This window comes from Schistocerca nitens, chromosome 5, assembly GCF_023898315.1.
Source record: "Schistocerca nitens isolate TAMUIC-IGC-003100 chromosome 5, iqSchNite1.1, whole genome shotgun sequence".
NCBI lineage: Eukaryota > Metazoa > Arthropoda > Insecta > Orthoptera > Acrididae > Schistocerca > Schistocerca nitens.
In genome coordinates this window covers 291,129,790-291,151,801 of record NC_064618.1, presented here as the reverse complement: position 1 = coordinate 291,151,801, position 22,012 = coordinate 291,129,790, and the positions used below count along the sequence as shown (strand labels likewise).

The 22,012-nt window shown below is 39.7% G+C and overlaps 1 protein-coding gene across 5 annotated transcripts in view; it reads right to left on the bottom strand.

Annotated features, from left to right (window-relative positions):
* The window catches only part of LOC126259817 (uncharacterized), a 97,119-nt gene that overhangs the window by 3,824 nt on the left and 71,283 nt on the right, over positions 1 to 22,012 (bottom strand). For 3 of the 5 annotated variants that reach the window (XM_049956855.1, XM_049956859.1, XM_049956858.1), the window contains 3 exons: positions 19,668 to 19,796; positions 10,430 to 10,504; positions 173 to 254 (listed from right to left, as the gene is read on the bottom strand). In XM_049956855.1, the coding sequence (XP_049812812.1) occupies positions 173 to 254; positions 10,430 to 10,504; positions 19,668 to 19,796 (286 nt within the window). The remainder of the gene's footprint in view (positions 1 to 172; positions 255 to 10,429; positions 10,505 to 19,667; positions 19,797 to 22,012) is intronic. The other 2 variants (XM_049956856.1, XM_049956857.1) reach the window with 2 other exon arrangements.

Sequence of the window (22,012 nt, the reverse complement as noted above, 5' to 3'; positions counted from 1 at the left end):
TCTTTATTAACCTTAGATTCTAGTACAAAAAACACCAAACTATTATTTTGCAGTCACTAAACAACTTCAAATATTAAGAGACAGTATGTTAGCTTTGGAATAAGATACTTTCAGAAAATTAACAACAAACTGTCTCTTGATAAATCAATCAATCAATCTAGGTTTTACTTGCCTGGTTGGATAAGGAGTGGGGTTTCTTTCGATTTGTTGATGCCATGCATATCTGATCTGGACAGGTTTCATTCCCACTTCTGCTGCAATTAAGATAAATGAATTTCACATCACTGCGTTTGCTGTATAAAAAGTTATGGGAAGATAATTAAGGCTTCTGATGTTACTGAAAAAATTAATTTGTATTACAACTGTAAATTAATAAGTACAAGCTTAATTATTTAGAAAACATACTCATCTCTTCAGTGTGGAACTGTAACACTGTTACTAGTCATAGTGTTACAGTAATTAAAGGGAAGTAGAAGCAAGCAACTGCTGAAATATTGTTCAAGTGCTACTCCTGGACACAGTAATGAATATGGTCAGTACATTAGAACCTGTATTATCTGATCCTCAATTAACTGACTCCTCAGATTATTTGTCCATGTGCCCAATCATCTATCTGTGCTCCACACCTAACAGTATGTCGGCTTATTTGCTATCTCAACAGTCTTCCACCTAAGTCATGATCTTCATGCATGCTCAACTGACAGACAATTGTACTGTCAGAATGTTTGCTTCATTATACTCTAATCTGCTGCTTTATTTGTGCATTTTTTAAGTTTATTATTATATTCTTTTAATTACACATTTGCGGTGTAGTTTTAGAGAGTTCTTGCAGTTGTGATTAAGAAATGTAACACATTCAGAAAAACTAAAATGGGTACAAATCAGAGTAGGAAACATGTTGTGTGCATAATCGAACAGAAACTAAAGTGTTCTGCAAACACTTACAAGAGGTGAGTCAGTTACTAGCTTAGCTTCTGAAATGGATGTCTGAGTGATGCCCATTAATGATTGGAAAAAGAACTGAAAAAATCTAAGTTTTTTGTTAAGTTTAAGTGGTGAAAAATGCTTTAAAAACTAGAAAAGCATTGAAAAAACCAAAATCTGAGCTCCTGGATGACACTGTGTGTGTATGATTTCATCGGAAAAGAGTTGGATGCCTTTCAGACGCTATCATAAAGAAAAAGTTATTCAGTTACACCAAAAAGTGGGGGTGGGGGGTGAAGAAGATGGATTCCCAGCAAGTGGAGGTTGTCTTCACTGATGGTAAAATCTTCACAGCATTATGCAAGTTGCTATTTCACGTGGAAAACTTTCTGATGATGATGCAGATAGGGAGTTTGTTGAAAAATTAAAAAAAAAAATAGTCTAAGAAAATAAATTGGTTCTTGATCAATTATACAACATTAACAAGAACCAAACAATGAAATGTCAAAAAATGCTTGCCTCAAAGAATGAGACATTCACAGACAAGAAACTAGTAGCAAAGGACAGGCTGACCAATTGCAACATAAAGCAATGCAAGAGGTGAAAGAAACCAAGAGCATCCATAAACATTCAAGAGTGCACTCAAATATTTGGAACAACAGCTAACTACTTTAGTTATGGTCATATTGTGGACAAAACACCTTTTACACTTCTTTAAATAGATTTTTATTGTTTAAAATTTTCTGTTTTACTTTCTCTCAATTAGAAATGTATTTTTTACTCAACTCTGATTAATTACATCATTTTGAACTCTGCAAATGATTTGTTTCAGTCTCCTCTGATTATCTGACCATTCTAGCATTTCAGGCACTGCCTGGTCCCAAAACTGACAGATAATCAAGGTTCTACTGTAGATAGCAAAAAATGTAAGCTGGCTGATGAAAGTCTGAAGTCATAAATAATAACAATTTTCCACTAGGGTATTAAATATGAAATATCATATTGCTAGGCTATATTTACAAATACCAGAATGATAAGCAGTCACCACAGCTACATTGATCAATGTTTCAACAGAGATCGCTATAGATTGTACTGGGACTTGTTTGTTTACTTATATGGGTACATGTTTTATTTTTCTCTGTTTATTTTTATGCATTAATTCGCCTAAGTAGTTTACGGCAAAGATTAAAATGCAGTATCCCCACCGCAATCAAGCCTGTGAAGATAGCGAGGAAAAAGCACTAAGAACATTAATTTTCTTGTGTTTGTAAAAACTCTTATGGGATGTTTCATTGATCCTGTAAAGTGTCTTATAGTCCATAATAGAGGTAAGATGTGAATTTCTGTTTAGTTCACTAACAATGTGAAATATATCAATTATTATAGTAATAAATTAATTCTTAAAGAAATAAGCTAATGTCACTTACTAATTCTTTATTTCACCTGATCTATCTGTGTGTGTCCCCATACCTGTAATACTTCAGAGAAGCAAGAAATTTAAGCAAAGCAAGCTGCACACCATAACATTGTCTCCAAAGAAGAAGATGAGGAAAATAACTTCATGGCTGGAAGAAATATCATCTAATAATCTAACATTACACATTAGAGATTTTTTTGTGTTAGGAAAAATCATAAGCCTAACTGTCTCGAGTGTGCGTACCAGTGCGTAAATTAGTTGAGACACATGCTCCTGAGCGTGCTTCTTGTGCAGTGCCAACAAATTTCTATCGTATTTATTATTCTTAAAATTAATAATTAACCAATAGAACTGGTGACCTTTCCCTGGATGGTGCCAGATAGATTAAATAGGCGAAATAATTAAATGATATAAAACCTGTTGTGTAACTGTCTATTGTACTAATTTTTTCTGTACTTACTTCATTTCATGACGGACAAACACCACATGGTATGCATAAATGACATATGGTTAACCAGAGGAATTTTACCAAAAACCTGTAAGAAGATTGTCTATAAGATAGGAAAGAACTCCAACTTATTGCTCCCATGACTGCATTTGGAAACACATCTATCAAAAGTAGTGTCACTATCTTACCCCTATCCAGTCATAAATCTGAAGCATTTTTTTAAAACAACAGATATTTGGGTTAACATTATTCTGATTTTTTTTGGAATTAGATACAAAAATTGTAAATGGCAAAAATAAGCTGCAATTCTGGTGAAGGATAAATCATACATTGACTGGGAAAATTCTTGCAATCAATTTTAAGATTAAATTTAAATTTTGTTTCATATTTATAACTTTAAGAAAGACTTGCAAGATGGAACCAGTTAAAAAGATGGTGCTGACTAATGAAAATAGCGTAGACACACACAATGTTGCCACAATGGGTGTGTGACAAAAAATGTTTATCATATCAACGGCAGCTCTGAATACTATACAAATTCAATTTATGCTGATGACAATAATGTCTTAGCTCATGATGCTACCATGCTCATGGTAGAAGAGAGTAATTCCCAAATCTTACTAAGAAGCACTTTCTTGCATGAAGCCAATGAAAAGAGCATTAGTGTGGAATCAGTAAATTTCGTTTCTCGATGTCAAGAGAATTTGTTTCAAATGTGACTGAACGAGACACAGTAGGTACACAAGATGGTTATGTGCTATCAATGAATTCAATGCAGAACATGTATAAGGGCTTTACTGACCCCATGAGGAATTTATTTAATAATTTTCTAAACAACAAACCAACAAAAAATTTCATTATTTTAAAAATGACCTATCACAGATGTTCGATCATTTAAGTCAAAATCTACACACTGACTTTTCTAATGATTTAACATGCAAACTTGCTGATATGGGGAAGAAATTGAAGGTGTAATTATTCACTGATTTGTCTCAGGAGATAAACAGCCTAGATCAAAAATGTCATTTATAGAGGAGGCACAGCCGCAAGAGGCTCAGTCAGAAGCTTCAGAAATTTATAAACTATGACAGGTACTGTTAATGGGTTGCAATCTTTATGTAAAGATTTAACAGAATAAGTAGAGGAGCTGTCAGTAAAATTGAATAATTTAGATTTAGGCATTAAGTTCATAAAGAAAGCACAAGGAAACATCATAAAGGAGGTAAAGACTTTAAACAACAGAGCCAAAGCAGGAATGTTAGATAAGGGTACAACCCTAGCACAGAAGGTTGTACAAGAGCTTAAGACCAATGTTGAGGCAATTTAAGAGGTACTAAAGGAAAGAGAAAATGAACTGATTGCTAGGATTGAGCTGGGCTTAAAGGCAGCAGAAGAGAAGTTGCAGGGCAGTCTAATTAATGTTGTGGGTGTCACTAGAGAGACGCCAATAGCAAGCAATCGGGAAGGAAAGGTAGTGGTAATACTTATCAACCATTTGCTATCGGCTCTTCAGATGGAGAAGAAAGGAATTATGAAATGCAACAGGCATTGCTAACATCAATACCAGTTGTGCAAACATATCCAGAGTGTAATCATGTACATCCAAACAATGCTGTGGCAGCAACAGACAATACTGCATGCTTGCTTCCTTTATTAATGGATGTTGGTCTCCTCCATCACAGGCAATTCCCAGTTTTTTCATCTGAGAGTAAGAACATGAACCTTATAGTGTTTATCAGAAATTTTCACAATGTGTTACCCTGCAACTGGGCAGAAGCACAGAAGATCCAGTTCATTTTAGGGTACACACAGGGCAATGTTTTTATTGTGGGCAACAGATGGCTGAGAGATGCCATACCTATGAGCAACTTGAATGGACAGACTTTAACAAATATTGGTCCACAGCAGTCTAAGAAAGTCTACGTCAAGCAATTTTCAACCCACAATCATTCAGTAGTAAACATGGGGGACTGAGGAAGTTATTTTGAAAAATACTTAAACAAAACCAGTTATTGGACAAACCCAGTTTCCCACATGGACATATTGAAAATACTGAGAAGTGACGTGCCCAACCGTATAAGGAAAAAACTGACCAGATACATGAAAATGATAGAGCATTTCTTATCTGCAATCGACTTGGTTGACCTAATATATGAAGAGGGGCCATCACAAGCACAGAACATTAATACACAGTCCGTGTCTCCACAAAATAGCCAACTGCAGAATGTCAATGGTGGCAATAACCAACATGGCTGGCACCAATATTTCCCATGCAACAATAATAATAATAAAAGAAATAATTATGATGGGGGAAGCCAAACGTACAAACAAGTTTTCAAAGGAATTGCAATAGACTGGCTTATATCAAACAGAAGAGCTTTGGCCATATAGTTCAGAAAGCACCTCCCACAGGTGACAATAACCAATACAGTAATTTGCAGGAACCGAATGCAAATAGACCATCCGGCAGACCTCCACCTGGCAGTTACAATCAACGTAATAATTATATATTGTGGGGGTCAAACAATTTAACTCCAGGGCAATAAAGAACACGAACTGGCGAGGTCAAACCCACAACAAGCAGGTAGTTAAAGTTACAATGAAGAGGCTAACCCTCCAACCAATCAGGAAAACTAACAGGTCACAATAAGGAGACCTATAAAAGGGGTGGGGGCATGAAATTTATTCCAAACTACTTTCTGAGATATGAACAAGGGGGGTAGATATGAAAGAAGAACTGTATCGCAGGGTGTATACGTGGACAGTGAAAAAAATTCCCAGATTTCCCAGTTTCTCCCGGGTGAAAATACACTTTTTCCGAGTTAAGTGACAGCATACTTTTCCTCGGAACCGTAAAACTTATCAATTTTTCGAGATTGCTACGCGCTTTTGTAAGCCAGTCGTAGCTCACGCCACATGATCTCGACAGCCAATAGCATTATCACTATTAAGTAGCGTGTACACACAAATAGGAAAAGTTAATGGTTTTAATTAATATACATAGTGTTGCTACAAGAAAAGCAAAGCTTTCACATACAAATGTGCCAGTAAAATTTTTAATAACGACACAAATGTCTGATCTTCTGGGCTCGAAATTATTCTAAACGGTCATCCTCAAAGAGTTGATTTTTAAATGAGAGTCAAACGCTCTGCGATTAAAGAAATTCATCGCACATAGTTCATCTTCGGTAAAAGAAAATTTACTTTGAAAGCAACGCTTTTCAATCAATCATTTGCGATATTTTCCCGTGACCTGTTAGAAAGAGGTTCGTTTCAGCAGTCGCCAGAGAGCGCCAGATAACAGGTGTGTCAGCGCTTGAGCAGCTACGATGACGCAAGAAGCCCCTACGTTCGTAAGTGTAAAACATTAAAAGATCTTATGTTATGTCATAAAAGAAACAAGACACCAGAGGATATTCCAAGAGCATTGGAATTTCGTGAACCATAATAATGTGCATAATTCAGTTTAAAGTGCACATTCGTACGTCCAGATTGGGTTGTAAATTTTCTTGGAGTACCAGTACTGTATTATTTCATTTTTGGTCCTTTATTATGGCATAATGCCGTACTTGCAAGAAGACGAAAACATGCTCTTTTGAAATGCAGAGAACAGTTGAAACTAGCCAATAGTGTGGAAATAAACATTTTGTTACAAATAAATTGACTGCCTCAGCGGAAAAGATGAATAAAAACCACATTTCTTTAGCAAACTGACAAAAATAACTTCATTGTTCTGCAAGGCGATTAATGCTTGACTGAAATTGTCGCCCGGGGCAGATACCCCGGTTTGCTCCCAGTGAATATGGCAGCTTGCACACGACAGTAAATTTTTTCCATGTAGCATCTCGTTACTGCTTATACAGCTAACAGCCACACTTTTGCAGTGGGAGAAGGTACTACACATACGCAACTCAACTGTGCATGCGCATGGGCCCACACGCAACTGCTCATACGAATCCAATGTAAACAGTTGTGATGTTACGCTCACCGGAGGCAATTTGTTGTTATGAAGCATTGCATAGCATTCCTAAAGCCTTTGACACATTTTGCTGCTGGCAGATGCTTGTGTGAGCACTGTGTTTTGTTGTTGTACATGGCATATTTCCTTTGCAACTTAAGTTTTATTTTAGTTTCTTTCTCTCGTTCATGTTTTATTGCTGCAGTATTATTCTGCAGTAGCGGGATACAGTAATATTCTTTGTTTGAATATTATTTCTTACCAGTCAAAATAACAAAAATTTAATTGAAAAGTAAAAAAAAAAAATCACTGAATTCTAAAAAATTCCTGGGTTTTTCCCGGTTTTCTCCCGGATGAAAAAATTCCCACGTTTTTCCCGGATCTCCCGGTTGTCCCGGGTCGTATATACCCTGGTATCGGGAAGATGTAACAATTTAGACAAGGCTAATAAGGAGTCAGTGCAAGCTGTCACTAATGCCCAGATATGTGATTTAGATGTACCTCTGGTACTTAATATGGGTTCACTGACATACGTAATAACATAAGGTCTATTTAATGAGCTGCAAATTCTGGTGCAGAATTGTCATATTCTGAACGCAGTTGGGAGCAAGTCAAAAGGAGTTAAACTTCAGGAGTTAATACCCACTACCATCAGCAATTTTTCTCTGAAATGCATTTTTCTGCTAGTGGAAAAACTTGTAGTAAACTGTCTTACTGGAAGGATACCTTCAGACAATACAAAGTACAGATTGACATATGGCAAGAAAAATGTTTCTTTACCACCAACAAACAGAGGTCATCAGTAAATTTAATTAAAATCAACACAACAGAGAATACACTCAAATCGAGTACTGTTAGAGTAGAATTCTCATATCCAAAAGAGAATTCTTGATAAACAAGAAGGTGAGCAGCTGTCTGAAGAAGACGTGACCCCAGAGCCTGTCCACACTAAGGTAAGTGAATCTGCTTGTTTGTCAGATGATCAGGAGGAGGAGTTACAAAGAGTAATACTTTGTGATGCACATGTATTTAGGAGGCGCAAGGGGTAATAAAGGGTTACGTGTATAAAATGGACGTTTACCCACACAAAACATTCTGCTTTTCTTCATATCCAATTCCATGGACAAAAGGAGAAACTGTGAGGGAAAAAATTGAAAGGATGATAAATTAGAAGACCATACAACCCTCCTATTCCCCAGTTGTAGCTCTATTTTAACCATCAAGCCCGATGGTAGCGTGAGGCTTAAGTTTGATGCCCAAAAGTACAAACAAAATCATTGTTCCTGTCAGGACATGCCGTGACAACGCTGAACAGTTACTGAAGTTTTACAATGTTAAATACCTTTCTATAATCAATTTAAAACCGTCATATTGGCAAATATGATTTCATAAAGGGTCTTTGTGAGTGGGGGCAGGCGCTGTGAATTCTGCGTTTTGCCGTCTGGCTTGAACGTGAGCGCGGGTGCAGTCACCACAACTACATCAGTTAACGTTTCAACAGAGATCAGTGTAGATACTGCAATAATCTCCTGACAACAGTCCTCCAATATATGTGGCTTACGTCATTAGAATATATTTCAAAGTTCTCCACAACTAAAAGTCCATGGAGGTAGATCAGGATATGGTTGGAGGGCAGGAGGGGGTTACTCAATGCACACTCTTTGTCCAATCCAGTGCCCCTGCATCCTGGAAAACTCATGCAACCACATGGTACTGTGGTGGCACCCCGTCCTATTCGTAGATGACATCATCAGCTCCATAAAATGCATGTATACTTCGTAAAATTAACTCGTGTAACATTTCCAGGTACACTTCTCTAGGGACAGTATCAAAGAGAAAGGGTTCTGAGGTCCTAGATGGTATTCAGAACCCTACATGAACCTCTGGTAAACTGACCATCTTATCCATGTGAACAAGTGATTTTTCAGAGCCCAGTAGGTGCAGCTTTGCTGATTCAGTGTTCTATTAGTTTTAAATTGGCCCTCTTTAGACCACACCAACTATTCATCTCCAGTAAACATTTGCTAATATTTAAAAATGAATATGAATGGTCACAACCTCAATAAACTTTATCTCTTTATAAGTTTATTGCGGTTGTGACTATTCAGATTCATTTTTAAGTAATAAATACACTGCTGTGCTCCAGAGAAAGATGTTCTCAAAAATTATATGCTGATATTATTTGCAAAATTTTATTCGATAATCAGCATCATCACTTAACTGCATGCAGGAATTGTGGGATGTAAACTTTTGACTTAACAACTTTTAGAATTCATCATACACTTATTGCGTTAATCATCACCTCAAGTGCACAAGCATAACAGACTTCTGTGGAGAAGCATCAAACTTGTCAGACACGAGAGCCAATGAAGAAGGACTTTTCGCTGTACCATGGTCTTCCAAATCTTTTCGTGAATATCACAAACCATTCCATGCATCTCAAACAAATCAGGAATGAGTTTAATTGTTAGACAGGTTGGGAGTTTTGTTTCAAACTCCTACCACCAGTGACACTAAACATCAACAACATTATCAAATTTGATAAACCACTTCAAAATGCATTTTCACTGCTTGAATGTCAACTGTGATTCAGCCATTTTGTTTTCTCACTAACATGATACCTGTTGAGTGAGAGGCCATACTACAACATAATCTGAATTTAAATTTCTTGTCAATATCAATATCCAGATACAGTGTGACAGCAGATGTATAGATATTTGACAGACTCTGTATGTAAATGAATTAGCAGACAATACTAAATAGTAACTTCATATTTCTTTGCATATGATACAGTTATCTATAATGAAGAACTATGTGAAAAGTGGTGCACAAGTATCTACTCAGATCTAGTTAAGATTCCAAACAGTGCAAACATTGGGAACTTGCTTTAAATGTAGACACATACAACACAGTGCATTTCAAAAAATGCAGGAAAGTAGTGCCTTATGACTACAAAATGAATGAGTTTCAACCGGAACCAACCAATTCATAGAAATATCGGAGTAACAATTTGAGGGGATATGAAACGGAATGATCACATAGGCTAAACTGAAAACAGGTGGTAGATTTCAGTTCATTGGTATGATACTGGGAAAACGCTGTCAGTCAAGGGAGATTGCTTACAAAACACCCACGAATCTCCTCTTAGAAATTTGCTCACGTGTATGAAACCTGTACCAAATGTGACAGGCAGGGGATATATTGGATGTACACAAAGAAGGGCAGCATGAATGGTCACTGGCTTGTTTGGCTTAAGAAAATGCTGAGATCTTAAGCAGCAGATACATGAAGAGAGGCACCAATTATCACATGAAAGCTTACCTACAAAGTGAAGAATCTTTTATATTAATTACAGCCTGCACAGAGCCATTAAAGCAGTCATTCTTCCATGCTGCATATGTGATTGTAACATGTGGTACAATGCTAAGTACCTTCTGCCATGCAATTCACAGTAGTTTGCCGAGTATGTATGCAGATACAGAATTATATTTGCATATAATTACAGACATGAGAAAATAAATGTATACCTTAATTCTTACTTTTAGGTATTGAATAGTTTTAAGAATATGCACAGAAAATGGAAACCAAAAGGAGAAAACTTCAAAAGAAGAAAAGAAAGATTTGCAAGTAGAAATATTTAAACAGTTTAAAAAGTATACATTCAACACAAAAATAAACATACTTATCTTGAATCTTCTGTGGAAATAATTTTCGGTTTCTTGGTTTATTTACTGGGCTTCTTGACTTTGTAGTTGGACTATAACAAAAATATTTCTTAAATAACAATATTTAAACAATCGATGCATGGAATACAGAAACACACAACAGAAAACAGCATTCTGGCTACCTTTCAAGCATTAGCTACTGCTTCTTCTTCTTCCCTTAAAAAAAAAAAAAAAAAAAAAAAAAAAAAAAAAAAAAAAAAAGGGGGGGTGGGGTGGCAATAGTACACACACATTCACGCAGACAACCAAAAACCAAAACACACACTCCTGCAGTCACGGCATTACACACAAACCCAATTTTGAAGACAGCATATTTGACAGTAGGGTTTTGTAAAAATCTATGAAGTTTTAGACACACAACAATGTACTTGTGTTGTTACACTGTCAGTACCTTTTCCTTTCTGGGAAATTAAATTTTTACCTGTACAATTACCAATTACATGGTTGTTTCATTGTTCTATAGCTATCTTAAAGTTGGATTCTTTATACCGTTTGGTCCCCACAGCCTTTCTTGTTCACAGTTTACATTTTGTTAATAAAACTGCAATAGAATCAAGAGAAGTCAGAATTTTAAGAATCTGTGTCACCTTCAAAATTTGATTTTACAATCTTAGCACGTTTTAACTCTAAACAGTGTGTTTCTAAGAATTTAAGTAAAGTTTTGTGTTCATTAAAGATAAGCAGCACTGACACAGCCAAGGAATCGTTAATTAAGATTGGCATCCAAGGAAAGACATTTCATCCACAAATGTTTCCCCAAATACATACTATTACCATAAATGTGAAAGTAACTGTCTGGTATGTTTTCATAACTAAACTGCCAAACCAATTTCAATGAAATTTGGTATGGTGGTAGCTTGAGCCCTGAGAAGGAACATAGGCTACTTTAGAAAGTAAAAAAGAATGGCCCCAAGAGGGTGAAGCTGGGGATCTACCATCTTTACTTCAGTAAACATAAACCACATAAATTATTAAATTGGTTGCATAGTGTATAGTTACTTCAATGGCAAGCTACAAAGATGTACACTCCTGTCCAAGCCCCTCTGCATGCACTGCTTGGCAGTGATGCTGCCTGTCCACCAAATTGTGCGTTGGGGTAGGGCACACATCACAAGCTACGCTACCCCAAACAGACACACATATGCGGGCAGCTGATGTTATTGCATTTACTCATCCTCACTCATCACAACAAAACTACTGACATGTGAGCACAGCCAGTACTTGATATTTTAATCTGCTGGGAGGGGCAACATAACTCTTTTAAGCACTCATTTTTTTATAAATAAATTTCTAGCTTGGTCTTAAGAACTTTAATGTTGTTAATATTGCAGATAAGTTCAGTCACATATCATAGAAAAATTCCAGTTATAAAACACAATATCAAATGTATACAAAATTTTCTGGTAAATAAATACATACACAATGAAAATTCACCTAAGAAGGAAAGTATGGGTTTTATGTGCAGTTGTGACCTCATACAATATCTAAGGGAAATTCTGATCATAAAGTTTTTTGACTAACAAGAAAAGGTCAGCATGCCTTTTGGATATTGTAACACACTTAAATAACATGAAAGTTAAGCAAAAGCGTAATCTTTTGCGGCTTTTGTCGTGCAGTGGTATAGACTGGAGCAGTGAATCTTTGAATCTGTACTGTTCCAACTCAAATGCTGTCTTCAGTATGTAGATGGTGCTTTCATCATGTGCCAACAGTAAAGAGGAACTGTATAATTTTCACTATTTTTTAATCGATAGCATGCAAACATACAGTTTATGATGGGGACAGGAAAGCGAGGTATGCTACCCTTGCTCGAAGTGACAGAATCTGGACCAATACACATTAGCTAAGAAGTATACCAGATCAGTGATGCACATCAAAAAGTGAAGACTGCAGAAATTATTTCTAGTAGTAAAGGGTACAACAATCAGTTGCAAATGATGTTTATTGCATATCTATATTTCAGTCACTGTGTGGTCATATTCAGTGCCAAAAAAAATGTGAAGAACCAGTTACAATAAAGTAACATGCATGCCTTATTAAATGAATTGTTGCATAAGCTTTAAATGTAAGTGAGTCATAAAACAAATACCAGTAAATGTGAAATAAAACATTAAAACCACTTGTAAATGCATGTAGTCCCAACTGGACTAGTCATGTCAGAGGTTGAGTTAACATTGAGGCCACTGTTTATAATTACACCACAGCTGGCTTCAGTGTATGTCATACAAATCTACAGTGTCCTCCTCACATGTGTGATGCATTGAAAATATGTATTAAATTTAATTTACAATACATATGTTTTATCATTTTATTTTATATATTTTTAAAAATATGTACATAAAACAAAATATGGTAGTTGTAACTAAAACCAGAAATTAATGTTTTACAGTTATATATGGTGGTAATTAGCAAATACCTAAGCTAATAATTTTTTAAATTAAAACCTTGCTATATACTAAGTACAGTTAAAATAATTGGAACAGGTGGGAGGGGTACTATAAGCTGTCGTACCATCAGTAGTATGTTGAAGGGCCAGGGATCTTTCTGCTTTAAAATGTTCTCTGTTATGAGTTTAGTATACAGAGCCATTACAATTTACACAGTTCAGTGTTAAAATTAATTAACTATCATCTACATCATGTAATATCATGGGAAATACATTACATTTTTTCTCCAGAAACTTCGTGCTCATATGCTTCCTAGCAGGAGTGTAACCGTTATTGTCAGATCAGTATGTGTGTATTGGGACCGGTGCATAATAGCTGAATCCCAATGATTTTTAAATAGTTCCCAAAACTGAGCTAAGGACAGTTATATAACCAAATTCAATAATTACGGGCATAATTATGTCAATGGCATGGGTAACAACATGGTGAACAAAAGGCAGAAAGAAAATAGTTTGAATAGAGGTGACGATATCAGTGATAAGAACATTTGTTTACAATACTATGGTAAAATTAGTGACAGAGTGGCCTTCCATTTTTAGAAAACAAAGTAAATGTGGCATTTTCTATTACGGGTAACTTGGGTAGAATTTTAAAAAATAGCATAAAAAAATCTTTTCCATAAGTCACGTGACTATAGAATTGAATGTCTTGACTGCAATGCTTGCTATGTGGGACAAATTGGTAGATGGCTGGAAGCCAGGTTCAGTGAACATGTCGCATTAGATCGTCAAAATGCAACAGAAAAATTAACTTCACTGTGCACCTCCTTGAAAGTGTACCAGTTTTGTCCTCACACACGAGGATGCTCCATCCATGCGAGAAGGGAAGATGCATGACCTGTTGGAGGAGTTTGGAATCTTCTGCCATCATGCGTCATCTCATGTGGCATTGTTTAATGAGCAGGTGGCCTCAAAAAACACCCAGTTTTGGGAACTGTTTAGAAATAATTGGGATCCGGCTACTATGCACTGATCCCAACAGGCACACTGATCTGACAATAATGACTCAGCTATGATTACACTACTCTTAGAATGCATATACGGGTAACTACAAAGTTTCTGGAGATAAAGGCAATTTATTTTCCACTTTATTATATGACGTACTGGATAGTTTATTAGTATTAATATCAAATTGTGTAAATTATAATTGATTTGTATATGAAACTCTATGGCGACTTATAGTAACATTCCTGTCGGTTCAAATTCTACTTAATAATAATAATAATAATAATAATAATAATAATAATGGTTTTAATAAAAAATATTAATATGTATTTGAACATATATGTTTTGTATTTTTTTAAACTATGTTCAACTGTAAAATGATTAGCAGTAACTGATGCCACAAGTTCACAAAGTTACTACCATGTATAGCTGTAAAACATTAGTCACTGGTTTATTTGTTTTATGTGCATAAGAGTATAAAAAATAAATAAAATGATGATATTCAATCGGAACTGTTGGGGATAGCGGTCAAAGGCTTTGGGTGAAAGCTTTCCGTTGTGCCTGTCTGCAACTTAGCAGATCATCTGTGATACTGCAAAATATATTCATTTCCATTTTCTTGGATGCAATAAGGGGACCACAATCTAACCACAAAGAACACCACCACACCATAACACCACCTCCCCTGTACTTTTCTTTTGGCACTAGACATGATGGCAAGCAATGTTTTCCAGGCGTTCACCAAAGTCAAGTCCTTCAATCAGATTGCCACCAGGTATAGCATGGTTCAAATCACTCTTTCCAGTCATCCTTTGTCCAGAGGTGTTGCTCATTACATCACCTCAAATGTTCCTTAGTACTGACTACAGAAATGAGGAGCTGCTTGACCATTATTCCTGCTCCTTTTGCACAGTCACTGGACTAACTGAACTGCTGGTAGAAACTTGGAAATCAAAGGTGATTCCTTCCACTGGTTTCATGTGATCTTTTACTACCAACCTGTGCAAAGCTAAACATGAGTGCATGAGATGTGCCTAGTCTTGGTTTACCTGTGGTCATTCCTTTCCACTTCACAATTTCATTAACAATTGACTTGGGCACCTATCGAAGGGTTGCAATGTCCCTGATGGATTTAGTACTCAGGTAACATCCAATGACAAGTCCACATTCAAAGTCACTGAGCTCTCCTGTGTGACCATTTCTACTGTTACTGCTTCTTTGCCAACAACATGATACTCCCTGCCCCCTTTTATACTTGCAGGTTCACCTCTTATGACATCTAACAGTCAGCTACACATTACATGGAGCTGCCTGCATACTTCTGATCAGATAGGGAATGTGATTATCCTGGCAGTAAATACCACACATTAGTCTTCACAACAACATGATGGAGTCAGATACTCGGGAAAATTTTATTGAAAAAATAAAAATTCTCTAGAACACTTAGCCTCTTCCCCATTTTGGTTCTTATTTGTCCCCATTTCTTCTACTTACATGTATGTTCATTCATTGTTTGTTTGTTTGCTCTTACAGATCTAGACACTGCTGAATATTTCTCTGAATCACTCACAATGCCTTTTAAAACCTGCTCATATAGTATTACGGTCAGAAACAAAGCTTGTGAGTGGGAATTGCACCAGACACAGATTAAGTCCATGAATTGGATTAATAATTACTGGTCTGGTACATTAGTTAATCAGAATGTGAATTTTAGTTAGTTTCTCCTTCATATTAAGGTGACGTTAAGAATTGATTCCTGCCTCAGAAAGAGACGCCAGACCCATGGCTAGTGGGACAATGCAATGAAAGTGAACATGAAACTTCCTGGCAGATTAAAACTGTGTGCTGGACTGAGACTCGAACTCTGGACCTTTGACTTCTGCGGGCAAGTGCTCTACCAACTGAGCTACCCAAGCACATTCACACCCCGTCCTCACAGCTTCACTTCTGCCAGTACCTCGTCTCCTACCTTCCAAACTTTGCAGAAGCTCTCCTGCGAACCTTTGGAAGGTAGGAGATGAGGTACTGGCAGAAGTGAAGCTGTGAGGACGGGGCGTGAGTCGTGCTTGGGTAGCTCAGTTGGTAGAGCACTTGCCCGCGAAAATCAAAGGTCCCGAGTTCGAGTCTCGGTCCGGCACACAGTTTTAATCTGCCAGGAAGTTTCATATCAGCGCACACTCCGCTGCAAAGTGAAAAACTCACTCTACAAAGTGAACATGTAATGTAGGTGAATAGTATATGCTCCTCCCCCAGAGAGGAGAGGGTTATTGCTTGGGGGAGGTTAAAAAGGAAGAGAAAGTCACTTAGACCCCAGGATGATACTATCCATCTGTAGTTAGGGCTGATGTAGACAAAGATCACTAGTATAGTCCTCACTACAGGTGCGTCCCTCTCAATCTGGGGCCTGAGTGACCTGCCCTTCTATTTTAACCTCTCCCAAGCAATCTCCCCCCACCACCAAACTTCTCCATGGAAGTTAGGATAGTGTCATGTACCTTTACTTTTCTTATTTTATTTTGGCATCTGAGCAGGATCATTATCACACATATAAGGTTTTAATATACCATCATAAACACGAAAGTACAGTAGAATCAGTTAGTTCACATGCTCTTCCAATAAAGACACATATCAATGGTGATAGATTCTCAATCATTTGAGCTGAGCAGTACAGTGATATGTCAGAAACAGCAACCAATGACGTGCCAACAATGTAGGAGGTGACTTGTAGCATTGTATCTGTTCGTGCAACCAAAAAAGGGTATGACTGACAATCTCTTCAACACAGCCACAGCAACTAGACTAATGTGATGTAAATGCTTCCTGTAACAGCCATGACTAGTGTGTGTGTGTGTGTGTGTGTGTGTGGCGGGGGGGGGGGGGATATTGGTACTCCCGACATTAGGAATCAGCACCAGGTCCACTTTTGGTATAATCCTTTTTTGTATTTGGAGGTCTCGTGCCATTCTGTGTGCGCGTGTGTGTGTGTGTGTGTGTGTGTGTGTGTGTGTGTGTGTGTGTGTGTGTGAGAGAGAGAGAGAGAGAGAGAGAGAGAGAGAAGTATTGAATATTGCCTCCTGAACGCAAGTACTGGTCAGAAATTCTGTCTCACAATTTAATGGTCTTATAGACAGTGTTCACATTTGCTTCTGCATTCTTCTAAGTGTCCTAACCCAAGCCAAACTATACCATGCCCTCCCATAAGGGTCCGACATCTACGAGTCTGTGGTTTGCTAGCAAAGTGTGCCCAAACTGAACATTATGCACCCTCTTCAGTTTTTGAAGTCATACTAGAGGCCATACTGACAGACAACCACTTTCATTATATTATCTATTTGGACAGCTAATTTGTACCTGCATGCCACAGCAGTGTTTTACTCTCTTTTGTTATCTGAGAAGATGTTTCAGTGGTTTCTCCTACATGAAGTAGCAAGAAGTTTTTCAAGTAAAGTTTTTGCATGCCTAATTCCTGATATAAGCCATCATTCTGGTGCTTTAAGGAGTCCTGTTTACTTTAAGATTCCCAATCCTTTTAACTTGTGGGAAAATTCTCACATAGTTTTCAAGATTAAGTTGTTAGTTATTCAGGCAGTTTAATTTCATCAGAATGATTAGTTTGCTGTCAGTTAAAGTACACAGTAAGCATACACATGTTTCTTTCCTTTTTTCTGTATTTCTTTCATTTGTTTTAAATATTTGGATCACACTGACAGTCTTCATGATGTTTCCACTATGCATGTTATCTGAGAAATAGATACCCTGCACAAAAGCTGAACAACATTCACACTGTGCTTCTTGCACAAGTTGTCCAAATCAAAAGACTGTCTCAAAGCTAACATCTTAGAAATGATTCCCAATTACAAAACTAGATAATGAACTACATTTTAATCCATTCTCTCACCCTTCAGCTATCACCAAATTTGAGATTTATAAAGTGGTATTACATCTGGACTTAACAAGGTTAGACCAAGTACATCATCTCCTGTGGGCAATCCCAATGTAAATTGTTCTTAACATTATCTCCCCCAGCCTGGCAGACCATAATAATTTCACAGAGTAATAAAGGAAGCAGTGAAGAGATATTCACACCACCTTGGGCATCATGAAATGCTGTGGCTATGGCTTCAGAAGCAATGTGTTACTGTATTTATAAACAAAACTGAAGTGACACACACACACACACACACACACACACACACACACACACACACACAGACACAGCTACATACTCACCAGCATCTCAGTTCCTAAAAAAAATTATTAAATTACCTATCCATGAGTCCAAATGGAGTAAATGTTCAATCCTATAAGCCAAGAAATTAAATACGAGGGCCGTTTTTTCTTCAACCTCCGATCACTTAGTACAGAAGCTACGCAAATGGCAGAAAGTGGACACGCGCTGTAGGCTACTGCGCAACTCTCGCACTACACACTCCGCCATTGCCGACCTCAAGGCATCAGTCTGCATTGCACTACAGCCACGTAAACGTGGCTGCTGTCATTGTTGCTCCCGCCAAGTGTGAATTACAAAGTGTAATTCTGTTTCTGCAAGCAGAAGGGAATAGCGCAGCAGAAATTCATCGGAGAATGAGCGAGTGTACGGTGATAACTTCACGACTGATGGTGTTTTGTGTGAATCGTGCTGAAAATTTGAAGATGGCTGAAATGACATGCATGATGAAGGGGGCCAAGGACACAAGTTTGTCGCTACAGTCGACCTAGTTGAACGAGTTAACAGAATGGTTAGACAAAATCGTAGGTTCACCGTAACTCCTTTGTCTATGGAAAATTCAGAAGTTTCAAGATCTGTTGTACACTCTGTCATTACTGAATATTCAGGCTACAAAAAACTTGGTGCTCGTTGGGTTCCAAAAAATGTTGAAAGAGGCCCACAAAAGTCACGGAATGGTGTCAGCTTTGAATTTTCTTGACCATTATCATGATGAAGAAGAGAACTTTTTGAAATTAACTGTTACTGGAGATGAAACTTGGATACAATGACACACCAGAAACAAAACAACAATCACAACAATGGATGCATCCAAATTCACCAAACAAACCCAAAAAATTCAAAGATTCAACAACAGAAAGGTTATGGCTACCATGTTGTGGGACCATAAAGGAGTGCTGCTTGTAGAGTTTATGCAGCCCGGAACCACTATCAATGCTGCTGTTTATTGTGAAACTTTACGACGTTTGCAGAGAGCCATTCAAAACAAATTAAGAGGAATGCTATCTTCAGGAATTGTGTTGATCCATGACAATGCTCGTCCACACACCGCTGGCACAACCCAACGGCTCCTCGAACAATTTCAATGGGACATTTTTGATCATCCACCATACAGTCCTGACCTGGCACCCAGCAACTTTCACCTTTTCCATGAACTGAAGACATGGCTAGGAGGGCAGCAGTTTCAAACCAACAAAGATCTTCAAAACAACATCAATGCTCGTTTGAAATAATTGGCAGTAACATTTTTTGAAGAGAGGTATTGCAAAGCTTGTCCACAGGTACGATAAATGGCTCAATCTTTACGGTGATTACGTTGAAAAGTAACCACTAGTGTAAAAAATCTTTTTCTAATAAAATAATTGTTTTCTATGAACTTGTCTTATTTATAGCCTATCGGAGGTTCTTTAAAAAGAGGCCCTCATATCTAAATCTGTTTTTATTAAGTAATCTTAAGGCGTAAGTTACATGTGATACATGAAAAAATACAGCTACTAAGGAAAAGGAACCAGGTCCAGAAGAAAGTATTTAAAACTACAAAGCAAACAAAGAGAGGAACAGTCTAAAAACCACTTACTTGGGATGCACGCAAACTTGTGGTGTAAGGTACAATTCACGACTGACGTAATGTGCAGATGTAGGTGTAGGTGTGAACTGAACAGAAGACAGAGGGACTCCTTGCGGCAAAGATTTCAACACTTCTTGCCTGAAAACCAACATGCACACATGCATACTACAGGGACATGCACCCATAAAAAAGTGTACAATAACCTACTGAAGACAAGCATTTGCGTTTACAAATAATCTCTCTCTCTCTCTCTCTCTCTCTCTCTCTCTCTCTCTCTCTCTCTCTCACTCACTTCCCCCCCCCCCCCCCTTTTCCTATGGATAGTGGGATGCAACTTTAATTCTCTTAACTCTTATATCAACTAAGATATGAAGCAAGTATATTTTTTAATGAAATAATACACATTTTAACAACATTCGAAAGCTCTTGAAAAGACAAGCTGTATAACTTTTCCTAATATTAGTGCCGAACCTTCTTGGAAAAATATCTGAGAACTGTACTAAAACTGAAATGCCAAGTGGCTGGAATTGGCTATTGATGTGTTAACATCACTAAGCAAGGCCCCATCATTGTACAAATAATTTTGATGGTACACTTGTTTCAACAGAAGCTGTTCACTTGAACCTGGGGATATCCACACATTTGAAACAGCCGTCCTAAGCCAATTCTGGTATATAGAAATTATTATACAACTTCATTTACAAAAATCAATAGTTGACTCTGTATCCAATTCATATCAACTAAGGCCCAGATGGAATTCATTTAATTTTAGGAGACTCAGTCTTTCTTATTGTTGCATATAATGATGGAGCCTGAATTGAGAGGTGGAGGGGCAGTGGGTGGGGCGTAGCGGAGGTGGGGTGGCCACCGTGGGGGAGTGGCCACCGTGGGGGAGTGGCCACCGTGGGGGAGTGGCCACCGTGGGGGAGTGGCCACCGTGGGGGAGTGGCCACCGTGGGGGAGTGGCCACCGTGGGGGAGTGGCCACCGTGGGGGAGTGGCCACCGTGGGGGAGTGGCCACCGTGGGGGAGTGGCCACCGTGGGGGAGTGGCCACCGTGGGGGAGTGGCCACCGTGGGGGAGTGGCCACCGTGGGGGAGTGGCCACCGTGGGGGAGTGGCCACCGTGGGGGAGTGGCCACCGTGGGGGAGTGGCCACCGTGGGGGAGTGGACACCGTGGGGGAGTGGACACCGTGGGGGAGTGGACACCGTGGGGGAGTGGACACCGTGGGGGAGTGGACACCGTGGGGGAGTGGACACCGTGGGGGAGTGGACACCGTGGGGGAGTGGACACCGTGGGGGAGTGGACACCGTGGGGGAGTGGACACCGTGGGGGAGTGGACACCGTGGGGGAGTGGACACCGTGGGGGAGTGGACACCGTGGGGGAGTGGACACCGTGGGGGAGTGGACACCGTGGGGGAGTGGACACCGTGGGGGAGTGGACACCGTGGGGGAGTGGACACCGTGGGGGAGTGGACACCGTGGGGGAGTGGACACCGTGGGGGAGTGGACACCGTGGGGGAGTGGACACCGTGGGGGAGTGGACACCGTGGGGGAGTGGACACCGTGGGGGAGTGGACACCGTGGGGGAGTGGACACCGTGGGGGAGTGGACACCGTGGGGGAGTGGACACCGTGGGGGAGTGGACACCGTGGGGGAGTGGACACCGTGGGGGAGTGGACACCGTGGGGGAGTGGACACCGTGGGGGAGTGGACACCGTGGGGGAGTGGACACCGTGGGGGAGTGGACACCGTGGGGGAGTGGACACCGTGGGGGAGTGGACACCGTGGGGGAGTGGACACCGTGGGGGAGTGGACACCGTGGGGGAGTGGACACCGTGGGGGAGTGGACACCGTGGGGGAGTGGACACCGTGGGGGAGTGGACACCGTGGGGGAGTGGACACCGTGGGGGAGTGGACACCGTGGGGGAGTGGACACCGTGGGGGAGTGGACACCGTGGGGGAGTGGACACCGTGGGGGAGTGGACACCGTGGGGGAGTGGACACCGTGGGGGAGTGGACACCGTGGGGGAGTGGACACCGTGGGGGAGTGGACACCGTGGGGGAGTGGACACCGTGGGGGAGTGGACACCGTGGGGGAGTGGACACCGTGGGGGAGTGGACACCGTGGGGGAGTGGACACCGTGGGGGAGTGGACACCGTGGGGGAGTGGACACCGTGGGGGAGTGGACACCGTGGGGGAGTGGACACCGTGGGGGAGTGGACACCGTGGGGGAGTGGACACCGTGGGGGAGTGGACACCGTGGGGGAGTGGACACCGTGGGGGAGTGGACACCGTGGGGGAGTGGACACCGTGGGGGAGTGGACACCGTGGGGGAGTGGACACCGTGGGG